Source organism: Haliotis rubra, unplaced genomic scaffold (assembly GCF_003918875.1).
Source record: "Haliotis rubra isolate DU_JTF1 unplaced genomic scaffold, ASM391887v1 Scf742, whole genome shotgun sequence".
Classification (NCBI taxonomy): Eukaryota; Metazoa; Mollusca; class Gastropoda; order Lepetellida; family Haliotidae; genus Haliotis; species Haliotis rubra.
In genome coordinates, this window is record NW_025767460.1 from 249,796 (window position 1) to 270,543 (window position 20,748).

Sequence of the window (20,748 nt, forward strand, 5' to 3'; positions counted from 1 at the left end):
CACATACACCAGGGAGTGTCTGGGAGCGTCACATACACCAGGGAGTGTCTGGGAGTGTCACATACACCAGGGAGCGTCACATACACCAGGGAGCGTCACATACACCAGGGAGTGTCTGGGAGTGTCACATACACCAGGGAGCATCACATACACCAGGGAGCATCACATACACCAGGGAGCGTCTGGGAGTGTCACATACACCAGGGAGCGTCACATACACCAGGGAGCGTCACATACACCAGGGAGCGTCTGGGAGCGTCACATACACCAGGGAGTGTCTGGGAGTGTCACATACACCAGGGAGCGTCACATACACCAGGGAGCATCACATACACCAGGGAGCGTCTGGGAGGGTCACATACACCAGGGAGCATCACATACACCAGGGAGCATCACATACACCAGGGAGCGTCACATACACCAGGGAGCGTCACATACGCCAGGGAGCGTCACATACACCAGGGAGAGTCACATACACCAGGGAGCGTCACATACACCAGGGAGTGTCACATACACCAGGGAGTGTCTGGGAGTGTCACATACACCAAGGAGCATCACATACACCAGGGGTGTCACATACACCAGGGAGTGTCACATACACCAGGGAGCGTCACATACACCAGGGAGCGTCACATACACCAGGGAGTGTCACATACACCAGGGAGCGTCACATACACCAGGGAGCGTCACATACACCAGGGAGCATCACATACACCAGGGAGCGTCACATACACCAGGGACCGTCGGGAAGGTCCATACGCTGTTGTAGTGTTACAGGAGGTACCACCTGCTGGTATGCCATGTGCCATCTTCATCCTATTACACTGCCCATCCCAACCGTGTAGCTCTCCGAAAAGTGATGATGCCAGGCTGTTGACCTGTCATCGTCAGTGGTCAGTTGGTCAGGCTGTGATCAGACTTCTGTTGCCCTCAAGGTCCCGTTTTCCATATCTGACGTCATACTTGAATTCCTTCCCCGTCTCTGCAAGCAGATATTTTCCGTTATGTATATGTGGTAATAGCATGTGTTGACACCAACAAGCATTTACACATGACCTAAGACTTTGACATCAACAAGCAGTTACCCATGACCGAAGACTTTGACATCAACAAGCAGTTACCCATGACCGAAGACTTTGACATCAACAAGCAGTTACCCATGACCGAAGACTTTGACATCAACAAGCAGTTACCCATGACCGAAGACTTTGACATCAACAAGCAGTTACCCATGACCGAAGACTTTGACATCAACACGCATTTACACATGACCTAAGGCATTGACATCAACAAGCAGTTACCCATGACCTAAGGCATTGACATCAACAAGCATTTACCCATGATCTATGACTTTGACATCAACAAGCATTTACCCATGACCTAAGACTTTGACACCAACAAGCATTTACCCATGACCTAAGACTTTGACATCAACAAGCATTTACCCATGACCTAAGACTTTGACACCAACAAGCATTTACCAATGACCTGAGCCTATAACATAAACAAGAACTTACCCATGACCTAAGACGTTGATACCAACAAGCATTTACCCATGACCTAAGACATTGACATCAACAAGCAGTTACCCATGACCTAAGATTTTGACATCAACAAGCTTTTACCCATGATCAATGACTTTGACATCAATAAGCACTTACCCATGACCTAAGACGTTGATACCAACAAGCATTTATCCATGACCTAAGCCTATGACATGAACAAGCATTTATCCATGACCTAAGACGTTGATACCAACAAGCATTTACCCATGACCTAAGCCTATGACATGAACAAGCATTTATCCATGACCTAAGACGTATATACCAACAAACATTTACCCATGACCTAAGCCTATGACATGAACAAGCATTTACCCAGTATATGACCGGAAGTGGCAATTTTTCACTGTTACACGTGAACCTGCTTATACAAAACAATGGAGCAACGTTGATTCCTTAAATGTCGTTGATGCTGTTTCAGCGGTGTGGTAGATAAACCGTGAGTGATATCGTGTTACCGGTTTACCGGGTGGTTACAGATTGACGGTATAGAACTTGAAGCTGACTGCACATAAAGCCTAACATGACTAACATCCTGCACGTACACACCTCGTCCAAAGGCCTGAATGACAACATACAGATAATATAACTGGTTTGACGAGTGAGTGAGTGAGTGAGTTTAGTTTTACACCGCAGTCAGCAATATTCAATTGGGAACCAGTGACATGTGTCAACCAAGCCAGCGAGCCTCACCACCCGATCCCGATATATTAGTCGCCTCTTACAAGCATGGATTACTGAAGGCTCATTCTAACCCGGACCTTCACGGGTATGGTTTGACGAAATCCTGTCTGTACATTATTATTGTAACGTGAATCCTGATTGGCACAAATGTATATCCATAACGATAGGAAGCCATTCTACCCGTAGCATTGAACACAGTAATGTCCCAGCTGGAAGTCAGCCATATGTCTGGTGAAGTCAGATCTACGTTTACTGGCGAAGTCAGATCTACGTTTACTGGCGGGGTCAGATCTACATTTACTGGTGGGGTTAGATCTACGTGTACTGGTGAAGTCAGATCTACGTTTACTGGTGAGGTCAGATCTTTGTTTACTGGTGAGATCCGATCTACGTTTACTCTCGAAGTCAGATCTACGTTTACTGGTGAAGTCAGATGTACGTGTACTGATCAGATAACTGTTCCTGTCAGCTGTCCGAGCTGAGTTTGACTGAAAACGACCAATATGTTCCATTCTGACACCCCCGCCCCTGGGGACGCGGTTTTGTTCAAATGACCAACATTGTGAAATTACACCACGGATATAGACAAATACAAAATCGTTAGTGTTGTAATAAAAGTTTACTCAGATCTATGTTTACTGGTTTAGACCACATCTACATTTCAGATGCACTGTTTGGTGCCTGAAACAGCGATAGATGCAAAACGTTCGATCGCCAAGGGACACGAGTAGTCAGCCATATGTCTGGTGAAGTCAGATCTACGTTTACTGGCGAAGTCAGATCTACGTTAACTGGCGGGGGTCAGATCTACATTTACTGGTGGGGTTAGATCTACGTGTACTGGTGAAGTCAGATCTACGTTTACTGGTGAGGTCAGATCTTTGTTCTACTGGTGAGATCCGATCTACGTTTACTCATAGCATATTCAAATATGCTACACCACATGGTCCACGACCATGGTCCACGACCTTATCAAGTTGGTCCTCTGAATACAACAATATTCTTGCTGTATGACGAATACTTGACATACAAGTAACGGGTGGTTGGTGTGACCGACCTCATTACTACTTGACGGCACACCAGGTCACACACGGTGATACACAGTACAGACTCTGTGTGTGCCACACCACAATACACCTCCTCTCTATCTACAACAGTCGGTTTAATTAACACGGAATATGTCGATCCATACATTGCCGAATACAGTTGGTTGTCAAACCTACATTTCCACATAAACATGAAGTATACTATTGGTAATATATGCATTTATGCGTGGCTTTGTTGACCCTGGCGCTGAATGGTTCACTGGAAGTTACTAATAATGTATAGCGTCTATGTACGTTATCTGACGATTCCTTGCATGTGTAACTTTACCTTTTTGATAGTTTCGTGGGATTACCCAATATGTTATGTTTTTTCATTCTCTTGATTTATAGTAGGACAGGTCCATTCGAATGACACTATTATAAAATACATACCCTCCAACCACTACACTCACATGAGACAGAAAATATTGGACACAATACAGCGTGACGTCACTTACTCGGGTCCACGTAATGTCCCTCGAACTGCCTGGTGGGGACTGGATCCATAGTGGCCGTGTAGGATCTCCTCCCGGGGCTGCCCTGTACCTGGGGTGGGGGGCTGTACTCGAACCTGCTGTAGTAGGCACTGTTCCTGGTGGGGAGGTCCCGTGTGATTACCTCCCTTGTCCTGGGCGGCATGCCCTTGTAAGGGGGCTCTCGCACCGGGGTCCTCCTCATCATGTTGCGGTCAGGGTCTTTGTACTTGAGCGGAGTGGGCCCCGGGTTCCGGTAATAGGAGGAGTAACGTCTCTGGAGGACCTGGCTGACGCTGTCGTACTGGGTGATCGTAGGGTAGTTCCCCTTCGTCTCCGCGAAGTCATCAGGACCTTCACCGATAGTCGTTAACGTCGGCGTTGTCACCACCTTTGCTCTATCGGGCTGGTCAAGGAGATTTAGGTTCAGCTTCGGAACCTTGACCTTTTCAGGCGCTGAGTTAGGAGGAGGGGTGACTCTCTGCGGTTTCTTGACATCCATGCCAACGTACGGCGGGGCGGTTTTAGCCGACATCGGCGGCCTTGGTGGAAGGCTCATTGGTCTGAAGGAGTTTTTGGCAAACGGAGGCTCATATGTCTGCACCGTCCATGGATACGCGAACACGTCGTCCTGGGCCGGCTGGAGGTGGTGCTTCTCGGGGTGGGGGCAGCGGATCTCGTCGTACACCATGGACGGTATCTGGATGCTGGACGGCTTGGGGTAGCACGTGCAGCTGTAAGGGTCACTGGGGTCATACCCGGGCATGTGCATGTGCCCCGTGTCACTCATCAGATCCTGCCAGACCGCCATCTCCAGACGCGGGGTCCGCTGCAGCCGCCGGCTCTCGAAGCCGTTCCTTCTATACATGATTGGGAGACGATTGGGAGTACGTTACACTTGAAGAACGAATAACACACACTACCTTCAAACAGCAGTTTGTCCACAGGGAAATGTTCTCTTCTCGAAATTAGGATGAAATATTAGTCCTTTGTGACATCTGTATCACGAGACTGTAATGTTTCTTTCCAGAAGTTTCCATGCGTCGATCCTGGTACATCTGCACATTCTCTTTGAGTACACACATACACACGGGGATCTTATATACGTCTCTGAGATATTTAGCCTGGTTTACATTCCTCCAGTGGAATGTTGGTAGTCCTTGTCCCAGCGTTACTGTAATAAGGACATCTTTGAACTCCTACCAACGTATCCAGAAGCCTCCAAATATTCACATTCCAATACCGATTATCCTGCGCATGCGCCGTTACGATATATTCGGGGCAGTGATATATAGTAGTAGCGTTGAGACGTGTTTAGAAAAACAGACAAACATTGTCGACTAACAGTGCCTTTACTATACAGCGCAAGTTGTCCATAGTAACTCTTTGTTAACACCGACCATTGAATGGACAACAAATATCAGAGCGTGTTATTTGCATGAGTCGTGACGTGTTCGTTCATGGGTGTAGTGTAAACAACAAAAGGCTTTACTTGCTGCACGTTTAATCATAGAAAACGGTGTGTTTATAGAGCTTGTCTAAAGCAGGCTTTGTGTTGTCTATTTCAATACGGGCAATCAATTACCTGCTATGAACAGGGTTCACATCAATGTCAGTTTTCGGGGCAGGTTCTTTGTTGGAGGGGACATAATTTCTCTTTATCCTCGCAAACTATTTATAACGGGTTAATGTCGACCAGATACCATGAAATGCCCAACAGAGAAGGTGAACGCCACTTGCCCAACACGCTGCCTCAGATGTATGTTGCTAGTGTTTCGTTAGTGGACTCCAGCATGGAATGCCCCAAACATTGAATGAGTGAGTTTACTTTTATGCCGCACTCAGGAATATTCCAGCTATGTGGCGGTGGGCTGTGAATAATCGAGCCTGGACCAGACAATCTAGTGATCAACAGCATCGATCTACGCTATTGGGATACGATTACATTTGTCAACCAAGTGTGACGAGCCTGACCACCCGATCCCGTTAGTCGCCTTTTACAAGCATGGGGTACTGAAGACCAATTCTAACCCGGATCTTCACGGGTACACATACAGAATTTACTGACAATGTACGCTTTGTTTGAACGAGGGCATACACAGTTAACTGCCAGTATGACATTTATAAGTAGACAAATATTTACACTTATGATATCACATTCAGGCAACAGAATGCATGTATGATAACAGGATGCATGATAAATACAAATATGTTGGCCCCGAAACAAGATGGCTACCATTAGGGGAGATTACTCCCGATGGGCATTGACGTCATTAAATTATGCCAACAAAATACCATTGAATGTGTGGTCTTATTCAATAGCTATATTATTTTCGCTACATATTACAAGTAACATTCTCTCCTAGTACTGTTTTATATGTTTATTTGTATTATTGTTACAGGTGACACAATGCTGCTGATCGAGATGCAGGACTGGGATGGCAAGAAATATGTCGCCAACTATGACCATTTCCGTGTCGACAATGAGACCAAGTTGTATCGTCTTCACGTCAGTGGTTACCATGGAAACGCTGGCGACTCCTTGACGTCGCATTGGGAAAACCATGACGGCATGGCGTTCAGCACCAAGGACAAAGACAACGACGGCCGCTACTACGACAGCTGTGCACCACCACTACCATGGCGCATGGTGGTTCAACAACTGCTTCGACTCCCACCTCAACGGCAAATACTACACCAAGGGTTTCCATAGAAACTACTTCCAGCGTGATGGGATTCAGTGGAACAGCATCCATCAGTATTCGTCACTGAAGCAGGTTGAGATGATGCTGAAGCCAGCAGAACAACCAAAGCCCACCGCCAAGATCAGCAACGACGTATGAGACGCCCAGCAACACCACCCACCACCAGACGGGCTCTTCTATCAAAAGAAATCACGAAAATATGTGACGCAAGATGACGGAATATTACATTTGGATCGTGTTAGTAAGACATGGTGGTGACTAGCTTGTTGTCCACTGTAGGCATATGCTACTTAACTGCCACTTGAGACGTTAGGGGACAGAGGTACCCGGATGCAATAATAACCACGTCGCCATTTTGATATCTTCAGTGTTGTCGGACATCCAAATACGCACATTTTTGCGCAATTTCCGCTTCGTGTATGTTGTTCTGAAGACTAGCACAAAGACTTTTCAAGTCAATTTTGATGGATTTTACAGTGGATTTTTCTCATCTCGATGTGAAGTGGTGTCTGAAATGTCCTAAATGGAGAAGGTCAAATATGATTTTTGATCGTGAGTTTAACCAAGTGTGGAAACAGGATGCACCTTAGACGATGACAGGAGTTGTGGATTCCTTCTGCATAGAGTTGCTAAGGTGTAATCATATACAACAGCTGTTGTATCGAGTACGTGTATTCTGTTCATATTTTCAACTTTGCATGCAATTATGCAGTGCCTTTTTTTCAAAATACTACGTTCAGTTCATAGACATTGTGGAACCGGACATGCAATGTGTTCAAGTTCAAAAGATTCACCGACTTCAATAAGCGGCATTACCGGAAGTCCGTGTGCAGAGACAATCAGAGGAGAGGATGTCTGTCTAATACAGACAGCTTGTGACCCAGAGACAGATCCGACCGTGAACGAGGAAAGATGCAGTTATTTCTTGTACATAAGATGTTTTCTCAGTATTATCCTTATGTCTCAATGATAGATATTGTTTGTGATTGTGTCGTCTTGCACAGCACGCCCTGCCCGAAGGAGACAATAGTGCTACATGTTCTATTTAGGCTGACATGATTAATTTCATTTTTTGAACAAATCCAAAGAGCAAGTAACGGAAGCGTAGATGTTCTTTGCGCTCAAAACTTTAGAATGAACATGAAACCTTGATCCATACATAATGAACATTAATATTTTATATTTTTTGTATTATTAAACGTTTGAGATTACTTTGCAAAATGCGGCATTAAGTATGTAGAAAAGAATTTGTTGAAATGGTTTTGTCATATTTGTGTACAGTTTGTAAATACAGCGACTTTGAGCACGACGATCTTTTGTGTAGCTGATTTGATGTAGTTACTGCAGGTGACGCATGCTAGACACGGAGTGATTAAATGTGCCAAGTTACACTGGCTATGAAACACAAGCCCAAGAAACATGAATAAAGACTCACGTATTACTTCCACATGATTTTCAACCAGTGTGCAAAATAGTTTTCATATTTTTCTAGCCAGTCGGGCTAACTATGCCAGAAAGTTACACAATACTTCACTAGCCCGAAATTTGAATGTAGACATGGGTTTCGTCATTAAGCTGCTAATATGATGAACATTTTTATCAGGCAAAAAATCGTGCATGATTTTAAAGTGCTTTCTGACTTAACAAGTCGGAGAGAGTAATATGTTTACAAAATGACCCCATGAAAATTCACCAGCCAGTCGGGCCAGTGACTCTGAAGATTTACTGGCCCGACTGGATTTTTACTAGCCATGGGCTAGCGGTCCAGTGGCTATTTCGCACACTGTTTTATCAGTCTGTGTTCACATGCAATAAATTTCAATGTTTGCCATTTTAAGTTGGGCTCATCAACAGTAGAAACAACGATGTATAACTTGTACAAACCAGTACACATGCATTCAGCAATCTTCCTTACATGGGTAAATTAACTATCATTTAAAAAACCCCATTGCTTTTGAAACAAGTTGTGCATTTACTAGACTGCTATCGACGTTGTTGCAGAAATAATTGATGAATAAATAGCTGATACAGTTCAGTCTTTGATTTCCATGTGTTCTGAACATTTATTTGACAACAGTCACGTGTACTGTCTCAGTGGATGTTGATAAGTTACCCTAGGACAAGTGCCTCACTTTATATTCTGTATTTTGTCAATTGTAGATTCTATAAGTTCTCTTTTTCTGTAGGAATAAAAGTTGTTGATTTTTTTTTACTTGAACGTGTCTATCCATCATTTGTTGTTGTGGAGTGAGAAGGTGAGCTGTATGACGTCATATCAGCTTGACGTGGGAGGACAGCCTGGAGCGCTGCAGGCCGCAGACGTCTACCACTTGGGGCTGAGGCTGACAAACAGAAACATAATCGGGTCGAACCCACGATCATAGGCTTCTGGGTAACCTAAGGGAGGTAACTCGACGTTTCCTAAAGGCATGTATATCGAGGAGAATGTGATAATACTATCTAAACTCATGCCAATAATGGTTACCCTCCTCCCTCCCCCTCCCCTCCCCTCTCCAATAAAAAATTGAAGGGGGTGACAACCATTATTGGCATGAGTATACACTCAAGGCCAAAAGAAAGTGTCCTGTGCTAAAATCGTAATAAAAATCAACACAGTAAAAAAATTGATTTCATATCTATTTATGTTGATAGTAAGGCCACTTGCTAAACATACGGAGGTTATTACAACATCAAACATGAAGTAATGTTTAAGCAACATTTAATTAAATGACACTGGTATCAAAAGGCAAAGTTACATGTTTTCAGTTGTCTTGAAGAATATCTGTGAACTCTAGATTAAAACACATTTGTCCACGTTTAGTTGTGCATTACTTTAGGTTAGTCCTCCTTCTGCATTGATACATGCAAGTACTCGACGTCTCATTGACGTTGTGAGACGTCTGATGAAGGCATTTGGGATATTCCTCCATTCCTCATGAATGGCCTGTTCCAGTTGTCTCAGGTTTGCTGGAGAGTGTAGTCTCATTCTGATTTTCCTGCCCAGAAAGTCCCAGAGATGCTCTATTGGTGAGAGGTCAGGGGAACGACACGGCCTAGGCAAGACGTTGATGTTATTGGTTCCCATGAAGTCTGTCACAATCCCAGCTGTGTGTGCAGGAGCATTGTCTTGTTGAAATAATGTCCCTTGGTGTTGATTAACGAACGGAAACACAACTGGACGAATAACCTGGTCAGTGTATTGTTGTGCTGTCAGGTTGCCTTGAACTGTGACCAACTGTGTCTTCATTTCGCCACAGATACCTCCCCAAACCATAACACTCCCACCACCATGAGCCTGAACCTCCATAACGCATGACGGGGCATGACGTTTACCACGACGGCGATAGACACGTGCTCTACCGTCGTTATGGTATAAACAAGACCTACTCTCATCGCTGAATTGAACCCTACGCCAATCACGAAGCTGCAATCGTCGAACACGACGTGCCCAGATCAGCCTATTCAGGCGATGTTGACGTGTCAGCATTGTTCCACGGAATGGTCTGTGGGCTCGAATTCCGGCGTGCTGTAGTCGTCGTCTAACTGTGTGTCTGCTGACAACTCGACCGAGTGCCGTTGATGCCGATTCCGAAACTGTCAGGAACCGATTCCTCAGATGTAGAATTCGTAGATATCGATCTTCCTGGGGGGTAGTGACCTTTGGTCTACCTGACCTTGGTCGGTCAACAGCCCTGCCAGTCTCATGGAAACGTTTTATAAGTCTATTGATAGAATATCTGTGAAAACCAAACGTTCTTGCGACATGGGCATGAGAAGCTCCCATGTTTATCATTCCTATAACTCTTTCACGCTGTTCTGAAGTAAGTCTAGGCATATCTAAAGTGTTTTCCTGTTTCATAACGTCTGTGTTATACCAACGGTCGTTAAATGCCTCGTTTGGCTGACGTAGTGTCGCTTTTATCCTTCAAAAACGTGTATTTCACCATTTGTACAAATTTCATGATTTTTAGCTCGAAATCAATTTTTCCTAATGACAACATTATTGGTGTGTTTTGGCGATTGTGAAACAAAAGAAGATATATTTCACCAATTTTGAATAAATTTCATATATCAAAAATAAAATGGGCCACTTTCTTTTGGCCTTGAGTGTATAAGAAACCGATAATGCAGAAATGTCCCTTGAATAACTGGTGGTGGCACAGCAACCATTGGGATACGATGGGATATCCATTGGGATACGATGACATGTGTCAACGAAGTCAGCGAGCCTGACCACCCGATCCCGTTAGTCGCCTCTTACGACAAGCATGGGTTAAGTTCATTTTGGTACTTCGTGTTAGTAATTCGAATGCAAATCGATGGAAGGGAGATAACTCTAAATTTGTTTTTCTTGTCCCCCGTTGCCAGTATTGGCTAATTGCCTAACTCTGATACCCTTGCTATAAATAGTTCAAAATGAACAATGAGGTGTTGGGTAAGATACAGACGTTGTTCACTCGTCCCTCGGGGACCCTTCGGGCTCAGAGAACATAAACAAACAAAGAGGGTATATCAACCCATGCCCCCCTCGTGACCAGTGAACAACTTATAATATCACCCAACCCCGCCAACCGATCCGGGCATAATCTCACGGCTTGCACTCCACACCCTCGAGGTACGATATATTCTTGGAGATCCGGGTTAGAATTGATCTTCAGTAAACCATGCGTCTCGTAAGAGTCGACTAACGGGATCGGGTGGTCAGGCTCGCTGACTAGGTTGACACATGTCATATCTCAATCGCGTAGATCGATGCTCTTGCTGTTGACCACTGGATTGTCTGTCCCAGACTGAGATATGTCGCATCTATACGTTCTACTTGCATGTTTTTCATGCCTCCCTCGCGCTGATACTGTTATCCGCGAGGTCAGAAGAGTGGGGCCAGCCCGCCGAGAAAAGGATCACGGGACCGTAGACTACGATAAGTATGGAAACCATCACTTAAACAGAAATATTTGCTCTAATTATTATATTTTATTGATTCCCCAGCTGACTATCATGCACCTGCAATACCAGTTCGTATTTTGCAGGTGATACAAATGTGAGTGAGTTTAGTTTTACGCCGCACTCAGCAATATTTGAGCTATATGCAGGTCTGCAAATAGACCTGGACCGGACAATCCAGTGATCAACAGTATGAGCATCTATCTTCGCAACTGGGATACGATTATTTGTGTCAACCAAGTCAGCGAGCCTGACCACCCGATCCCGTTAGTCGCCTCTTACGACAAGCATGGTTACTGAAAACCAATTCTAACCCGGATTGTCACGGGGAAAGTGATACAAGGAAGAGAAGGACGTCTCATTGGAGAGAATGCAAGGATATACATATTAAATGAACCGTGGTAGTGATGATTTTCACGAGCAAAACGTAAGATGCCCGTTTTGAAACTCTTCGTATTAATGTACACGTATGCTAATACACATCTAAAGGAGTCAGCCGTCGCCTTTTTCAGGAATCAAAATACTGTTACCAGAATTACAGGGTGCTTCTTTGTTCTGCAGAATAATATCTTTCCAACCTTGCCTTCTCCGGAGATATCGCCTGGGTGAGATAAGACGTTATTATCCATATATAATAGGCAGGTGTTATATATATAACCTGTGTCATATATATCATATGTGCACATGTGCACATATCACTTTTGCTTAGAGGGGCGGTGGGGTAGCCTAGTGGTTAAAGCGTTTGCTCGTCACGCCGAAGGCCCGTGTTCGATTCCCCAGATGGGTACAATGTGTGAAGCCAATTTTGGTATCCCCCGCCGTGATGTTGCTGGAATGGAATATTGCTAAAAGCGGCGTAAACCTATATTCACTCACTCACTCACTTTTGCTTAACAGGGCCGTCACACTTGCTTACCGTGTTTTACTGCACAAATATACATGAATAAAGTGGATAATAAAGAAATAAATACATTCGAGCAAGTGTGTCATGACATATTCGAAAGTCGACGACACACTTGCTCGTGTAATAATCTCTATTTATCTCCTGTGAGATATCGCTTCAATTAAGTTGCATCACAATGCTTTGCAGACCATTGTGACATCATCGGTTATCATGACGTCATAATTAACATCACTAATCCAGCAATCGCAGAAGCTGTAGTTTATACACTCTTTGCTCTGTTATTACTGTTTATCATCTAATAGAGGGTGTTATCGGTTCAATAAAGCTATCTGATAAACTTGGTATCCAAATCTGCAAATTACGTCAATCCACGAACTACTTTCACAAAACTGCATAGACGACATGCGAATCCTAAAACGTTAACATTTCATTGATGACGTCGTCACGAGTTTACATTGTTTGTAAACAACCATGGCTGCCCCCATTCTTAAAATTGGTGATTCTGTAAGAATTGATGACAGAGGTTCTGGAGTCGTTACTGCAGCAATTGACTTTGGAAAACATGAAACTGAGTACGTCGTTCAAATTGAAGGCACGGATTATAAGGCACGCCTGAAAGGCAGTGATCTAAGAATGGTACCAACCAAGCATTTCGATCTATCGATCACAATACAGACGACGAATCGATTCCGTCAGGTATCAGAAACTGATATTGATGAGATGATTACCAGCAATGAAATAGAAACACTCCCAAGAAAACCCTGCCCGATTTTGTTGTTCTTTCCTAATAGAAAGGTATTATTTTAAGCATGAGTTATGTTTGCACTGTATTAGCGACTAGTCACAACCTCCACCTTCACTCTGGTGTACCGCTAAGTATTCTTACGCGAATGCTCGATTCTCTTCATATAAATTCACGTACGATTTGCTTACGAGTTATTTAAAGAATGACATTATATGATAAAGAGATTATTAACCTCGTGTGTTTCCGTATCATAAATATCACATATTAGGAATAAAAGGCTCGCATAATACAATTTTTATTCCTAATACATGATACGAAAACACACTCCGTAATAATCTCAACTTACGAACTGAGAGTCAGAAGAACGAATTTGGATATTAAATCATATAAAATATATACACTCGTCTATACAAGTGTAAACCTCCTCTCGGACATAATATCTTACGCATTTACATATACAGTACGCCTTACAACAAATATACTACAAACAAAAATATGGGAACACCCTCAAATGTGATAGTCATATATGAATTGAGAAACGTCGTTAGGTCATTTTATACTCTAAAGGTAAATGCAACTGTTTGTGTGTAATTGGTACTTTAACCGACATGTTGGAACATGCAGTGAAGCAACTGATTCAATATTCGTTGAGTTTGAGTGAAATGAAACATTGTTAAAAACAACGAAAAACAAGGGTGCTGAAACACACCAGCACCATGTTTGAATCAAACGCCCAAACATAACAGCCTAGTGCATGTGGAAGACAGGCTACTTCCGTCCACATGTCCGTAAATACTTCCTGTTCCAAAATGTAGAAACTCGCGCAGAAGCTCGTCTCCACAGAACGCCAAGCAATTCGAGGAAGTGAGGAGACTGAGAGCAGTGACGAGTTTCAGGATATTGTATCTCTAGTGAGGATAATTCTTTAGGTAGGTTACAATGATGAGAACATTTTACTTGTACATATCCTCCTATTGTTGATTTTTTTTACACTTTCAGAAACATTTCTAATCACGTGGACGACTCAACACCCTTCCTTGTAGCCCTAGTAGGCACTGCCGTCCGAAGTCCGGAAACCTACATATGATCCGACAATATGCATAAACATATGCCATTTACCCTGTGTATGCCACAGTCTTCTCCGAATTGTTTCTGTTATGCATACAAAAACATAACAATGTTACTTGCAAGTGCTGAGAAAATAACCTGGTTACTGCAGAGTAACAATGTAGCAAACAGAGAAAGCATATACGTGACCGTAAAGATAGTCCAAGTATCGGACGGATATTCCGTGTGATAATATAGGCATTGTTTATCAAATATACTATAAATTACGGTAAATGGAAGAGATGGGTATGTAGCAGACTCAAATATTTATATATTGAACCACAAAAGAAATGTCGCACTGATAGGGGTTTCTTAAAGCACACACTTTAATCCACTCTAATTAACAATCAAATAGGCAATTTGGCAAACTTGACAATTATGGTTAACACATTTTCGGGAATCACATTTAGAGTTCACACAAACATTAAGATACCCCAAAGTCAGTATCGTGTGTGGCCTCTATGGGCATCGATGAAATCGTTGCATCGTCTGTACGTGGAATGAATTAGCACTTGGGTCCATATTCTGCGAAATGCCTGATTGAGACCAGCCGCAGTTGTCGGCCTTGGCTGGAGGCCTTTCAGTCTTCTTTGAATCTTGTCCCAAAGGTGTTCCACCGGACTTAATTTCGGACTGAGTGCAAGCTATTGTAGGGTTTGGATGCCATGCTATCTTAGGAAGTCCAATGTTACTCTGGCAGTGTGGGCACGGCCGTTGTCTTGCTGGAAGATGTGATTTCTGTAACATCCAAAATGTGGTACAACGTGGGGTCTTATGATTTAATCAATATAGCGAGCAGCTGTCATGTCATTTCCTTATCCTGGACCAAAATTCTGAAACACCACGGTGTCAACTAACTGTTCAGACCGATTGCACCCCACACTATGATGCTTGGACCACCCCACGGATCTCTTTCAACAATACACTCATTGGAAAACATTTCACCATGCCCTCGCCATACTCTCACTCTGCCATCGACTGTCGAACCACAATGTCGGCTTTCATGAGATAACAGCACAGTTCTCCATTGTCGATAACCACAATTTCGATGTTGAGTTGCCCATTTTGGTCGGTTTGGGCGGTGATGAGCGGTGAGGACAGGACTACGATGTGATCTGTGACAGCATAGGTTTCTTCCGCGCAAACGACGCCGCACTGTATCGGTCTGTTTTGAGTCAGAAATGGTCTGGCGTGCTGTTTCCGTCGCTTTGGGGAAGCGATCCTGCAGATGGTTGCGCACAGCCTGTCATTCTTGACGTTGTGATGTTACTGAAGATCGCCCACTGCGTAGACGGTCTTGAATGCTCTTGGTGACCTCATACCACCCCTGCTGTCCTAACATGAACATTAATATGATTGGCTACCCTCCGTGCAGTCTGGACAACCTGCAACCGTCCCACGACTTGGTTCCTCTGATCTCTCGTAAGACGTGGCATGGTGGTTGTGTTAAAACAAAAATGATTTCAGGCGAGCTTGGGACCCGCTTTCATTGGTAGGGTTGTCACGGGATGCACGTGCATTTTCATTTTCACGAATGTCATACGGAACCTTTTACCATGTCTGCCTTTTTCGGTGCGCTTGGTCGATATGCGTTTTCATCAGAAAACACACTGATGTTGGTAATAACTGTAAATTTGGATTAAAAAACATGTTAAGTTAAGAAAACGGCACAAACATAATAAAAACACCAACTTGCAAGAACAAAATTTTGCATTTGGTTTTGCAAAGCGACGTTGCTTTTGTGGTTCAGTATATATGTATATACAGAGTCAAACTAGAAACTTCACAATCATATATTAAATAACGTATAACAGAAAGGACATAAGTATGTGGCATAGAGGTTATCATTTATTTCTTAAAGTCGATAGGAAGAACTGAGTATAATCACAACGTCAAAAATCAATTCCATGCGGTTACAGAACTTATCAATAAAAAGCGTAAACAAAGTGTCAAGTCACAAGAAATTAAATCTGACGTTTTTAAACGTTCAGTAGCGTGTATACCCTCCCCGTGCGTTCACAACTGCCAAGCCAAACCTCCTCATGGACTCTCTGATGCGTGTAAACACATTATTGGGGAATCGGCGCCATTGTTCCTGCAAAGCAGCACCGGGATCCTGCAAATTCTTGGGTGGGTTCCTGAGAGTACGCAGACTTCTACCAAGAGCATCCCAGATGTGCTCGATTGAGATCAGGTGATCTTGACAGCCAGTCAAGAACGTTGATTCCTGCGTTCTGCAGGTAATTCCTGGTCAAGATGGCTGTATGGGGTATGACATTGTCATGTTGAAAGTGCAGATCTGGACCATGTGCTGCCATGAATGGAATACGTTCGGGGCCTAGCACCTGGTCGCGGTAGCCTGCAGCATTAAGGTTCCCACAGATAACCAGAAGTCGGGAACGGGCAATCCCATAGAAAGCACCCCAAAACCTTGACCCCCAAATTTGTCATGTTCATGTTCACAACACTGGGCATAACGTTCACGGCGACGCCTCCACACCCTCATTCCACCATCAGTGAATCTGAGGGTGAATCTTGATTCATCACTGAAGACAACTCGATTCCAGTCTCTCTGAGTCCATCGGAGGTGTCGTCGGGCCCACAGCAAACGCTGACGTCAAAATGGTTCCGCGATATGGTCTTCGAACACGAAGGTTAGCAGCTCGCGGCCGGTTTCGGATGGTTTGTGCCGACAATCGACCCCTAAACAGCTCATTTCTGGTTCGTCGTCGTCAAAAAACAGTTACGGAGGTGACGTAACACAATTATGCTATATAGACGGTCCTCCGCCTGGGACGTCACATGTGGTCGACCTGGCCTAGGGTGCCAGTTTGTTGCAGTAGAGTCTGTAAATCATAAACAGTCCGACGGCTGCACCCCATTGTCCTTGCAACGTCACTTACTGACGTTCCCGTTTCCAGCATGCCAACGGCACGTTCACGCTGCACACTTGGTTAGTTAGTTACTTGTTACTTAGCTGGTTACCTTGTCACTTTGTTACCTCGTCACTTTTTTACCTTGTCACTTTGTTACCTTGTCACTTTGCCACTTTAATATAGCATTCACTAGAAGTATCACTCTGCCATATATATTTAGTTATAGCATTCACTGGATTTATCCCTCTGCCATATGTAAATGTTATGGCATTCACTAGAATTATCACACTGCCATATATATATGCCTATAGCATTCACTAGAAGTATCTCTCTGTCATATGTAAATGTTATGGCATTCACTGGAATTATCACTCTGCCATTAATATATAGTAATAGCATTCACTAGAAGTATCTCTCTGTCATATGTAAATGTTATGGCTTTAACTGGAGTTATCAGTCTGCCATATGTAAATTTTATGGCATTCCAAGAATTATCACTCCCATATATACTGTATATATGCACTAGACGCCAAAAGAAACGTTACCCTCCTACATTTATGAATTACTGAAAAACTATCAAAGATATTTTAGAAGGTTTTAGTTTACAAGAAAGCTTAACAACACAGCTTTATGCATCACGAAAAACAATTATCAAATGCATTCATATTTGAGTGAAATGCATCTTTTCAGAAGAGTTAAATTGTCCATGCCGAAATAAACCAATAAAAGTAATTTTGAAATAAAATTCTGCTTTGGGACAAAAGATAAACCATTTAAAGTCACCATTTTTCAACTATTAAAACAAGAAACAACTGTTGTAGAGTGTAGCCAAAATTGTAAAATAATCATTCCTATGATTTCAGTCTTTTTGAAACATTTTCTGCCGAGTTGCATTAGTGAAAACAATAAAACGTGTCTTTGGTATTGTGAAAAATGTTTAGGAACATCTACAATTATCTTTGTTCATGTTTTTTTTGCAAAGTAACATTGTTCCATTTCCATCTTACACATAGCAATATCAATCGCCAAAACACAGCAATAATCAAACAGTATTTACATCCATTTCAGATGCAGAATGATTCTATAGGGTAGAAGAGCCTAGAAGACATGATCTGATACACAAGTACGAGAAATATGCCATGTTTAACAGCTGAAGGGAGAGAAAGAGCCATTGGGATGGTGCAGATGGGGTCGACATACAATGATGTTGCCAACGCCCACGGATGCCACCGTACCACGGTTATAAGACGTATTCGGGGCTTCAGACAGACTGGGATCACCGTAGACAGACCAAGAAGTAAACCTCCACGCATTACAACGCCAGCTGAAGATAGGCACCTCCGTCATAAAGGAAGGAGGCAAACTTTTCTTTTGGCGTTTAGTGTAGTTTTAGCATTCACTAGAATTATCACTCTGTCATATGTAAACGTTATGGCATTCACTAGAATTCATTCACACTACACGTATTATATATGCTTATAGCATTCACTAGAGTATCACCTCTTGCCATATCATAAATGTTATGTCATTCACTAGAATTATATATCTGCCCTTATATATAGTGATAACATTCACTAGAGAGTACCACTATGCCATATGTAAATGTTATGGCATTCACTAATTAACACTGCCATAATCAAAGATATTTTAGAAGGCTTTGGTTACAAGGAAGCTTAACAACACAGCTTTACGCACCTCACGAAAAGGAAATTCTCAAGTGCATGCATTTTTCAGAGTTAAGCATCTTATCAGATAATTAGTGTCATGCCGAAGCCGACCAATAGTGATTTCGATGTCTCCAGAAGGTTGAAGAGTACTCTGCTTTGGGACAATGATAAATAAATTTAAAAGTCACCCTTTTCCAGCTATTAAAACAAGAAACAACTGTTGTAGAGGTGTGTAAATTGTAAAATAATCATTCCTATGATTTCAGTCTTTTGAAACATTTTCTGCCCGAGTTGCATTAGTGAGAAACAATAAAACGATAATCTTTGATGATGTAAAATGTTTAGAACATCTACAATTATCTTTGTTCATGTTTTCTTGCAAAAGTAACATTGTTCCATTTCATCTTACACTTAATATCAATCGCCAAAACAGCAATAATCAAAGGTATTTACATCATTTCAGATGCAGAATGATTCTATAGGGTAGAAGAGCCTAGAAGACATGATCTGATACACAAGTACGAGAAATATTCCATGTTTAACAGCTGAAGGAGAGAAAGAGCCATTGGGATGGTGCAGATGGCGTCGACATACAACGCCCACAGATGCCACCGTACCACGGTTATAAGACGTATTCGGGGCTTCAGACAGACTGGGATCACCGTAGATAGACCAAGAAGTAAACCTCCACGCATTACAACGCCAGCTGAAGATAGGCACCTCCGTCATAAAGGAAGGAGGCTAACGTTTCTTTGGCGTTTAGTGTAGTTTTAGCATTCACTAGAATTATCACTCTGTCATATGTAAATGTTATGGCATTCACTAGAATTATCACACTGCCATATATATATGCCTATAGCATTCACTAGAAGTATCACTTTGCCATATGTAAATGTTATGTCATTCACTAGAATTATATATCTGCCTTATGTATAGTGATAACATTCACTAGAAGTACCACTATGCCATATGTAAATGTTATGGCATTCACTAGAATGCTGCCATATGTGAATAGTTGTAGCATTCACTGGGTGTCATTCTACAAAAGACGCACTTTTGAATTTTTTTTTTTATAAAGTAATGTTCATTAATGATGCTTCTTTTGACAACGTATCACTCTTATATCTATCTATAAGAAAGATGGCCTAAACCTATCTAAGCTCTAGTCGTATTAATGAACTTTCCTAAATGCATTTTCAGTATTGTAGACACTCGAAACCTTCCTCGACCTGGAAGGGGAGAGGCAGATGACAGTTTCACATTCCAATGTGGCCTAGCCGACGATCCTTCCATCTACAATCACGACTCCATGTTTCTTTCGCTAGAGAATCGGGTGATGATTTTGGAGGGTTGAGCTAAGATATGTTCACAGCATTTTGGACAGGAGTATTTGATTCATACCAAGCCTACCTGTCCACAGAATTAGGAAGGAGTTGTGGAAGTATGAATCAATCGGTTCCATCAAAACTCACTCGGTGGCAATGTCAAGTTGTCTGCCACCTATGATCGCGAGAACCTCTATCATTGCAATTGTCTTTGCATCCGAGGTGGACAAACAATGCCTTTTAGAAGATATTTTATTTGTATCAGGGCAGAGCAACATCTCCTTAAAAAAATAATGAGTCTTGATGATAAAGAGATGGACTCGCTGATCACTTTCTTCAGCATCAATGGCTACTTCGGAATGCCGAACTGTCGGGAAATCTCGGATCAAATCGCAGAAATTGCCCAGAAAGTGTTGCTTGATACCCCGGGTAATCACCCTGCTGAAGTAACTTAGTTGCCAGGTAATCACCCTGCTGGAAGTAGCTTGGTTGCCGGGTAATCGCCTGCTGAAGTAGCCTGGTTGCCGGGTAATCACCCTGCTGCTGAAGTAGCCTGGTTGCCGAGATAATCACCCTGCTGAAGTAGCCTGGTTGCTGGGTAATCACCCTGCTGAGTAGCTTGGTTGCCGGGTAATCACCCTACTAAGGAACTTAGTTTGCCAGGTAATCCC

General features: G+C 42.9%; 2 protein-coding genes across 2 annotated transcripts in view; one reads left to right on the forward strand and one right to left on the reverse strand.

The window, feature by feature from the left end:
• The window catches only part of LOC124259923 (fibrinogen-like protein 1), a 61,911-nt gene extending 53,190 nt beyond the window's left edge, over positions 1-8,721 (forward strand). Inside the window, 2 exon segments of the mRNA XM_046694150.1 lie at positions 6,207-6,433; positions 6,435-8,721. Coding sequence (XP_046550106.1) covers positions 6,207-6,433; positions 6,435-6,647 — 440 coding nt within the window. The 3' untranslated portion in view covers positions 6,648-8,721.
• LOC124259924 (leucine-rich repeat extensin-like protein 1) lies at positions 807-4,992 on the reverse strand. The gene is made up of 2 exons (XM_046694151.1): positions 3,790-4,992; positions 807-982 (listed from the first exon to the last, which is right to left on the reverse strand). Exons 1-2 carry the CDS (start codon positions 4,670-4,672, stop codon positions 903-905), a joined length of 963 nt encoding a protein of 320 aa, XP_046550107.1. The 5' UTR covers positions 4,673-4,992; the 3' UTR covers positions 807-902.
• Positions 8,722-20,748: the final 12,027 nt, after the last annotated feature.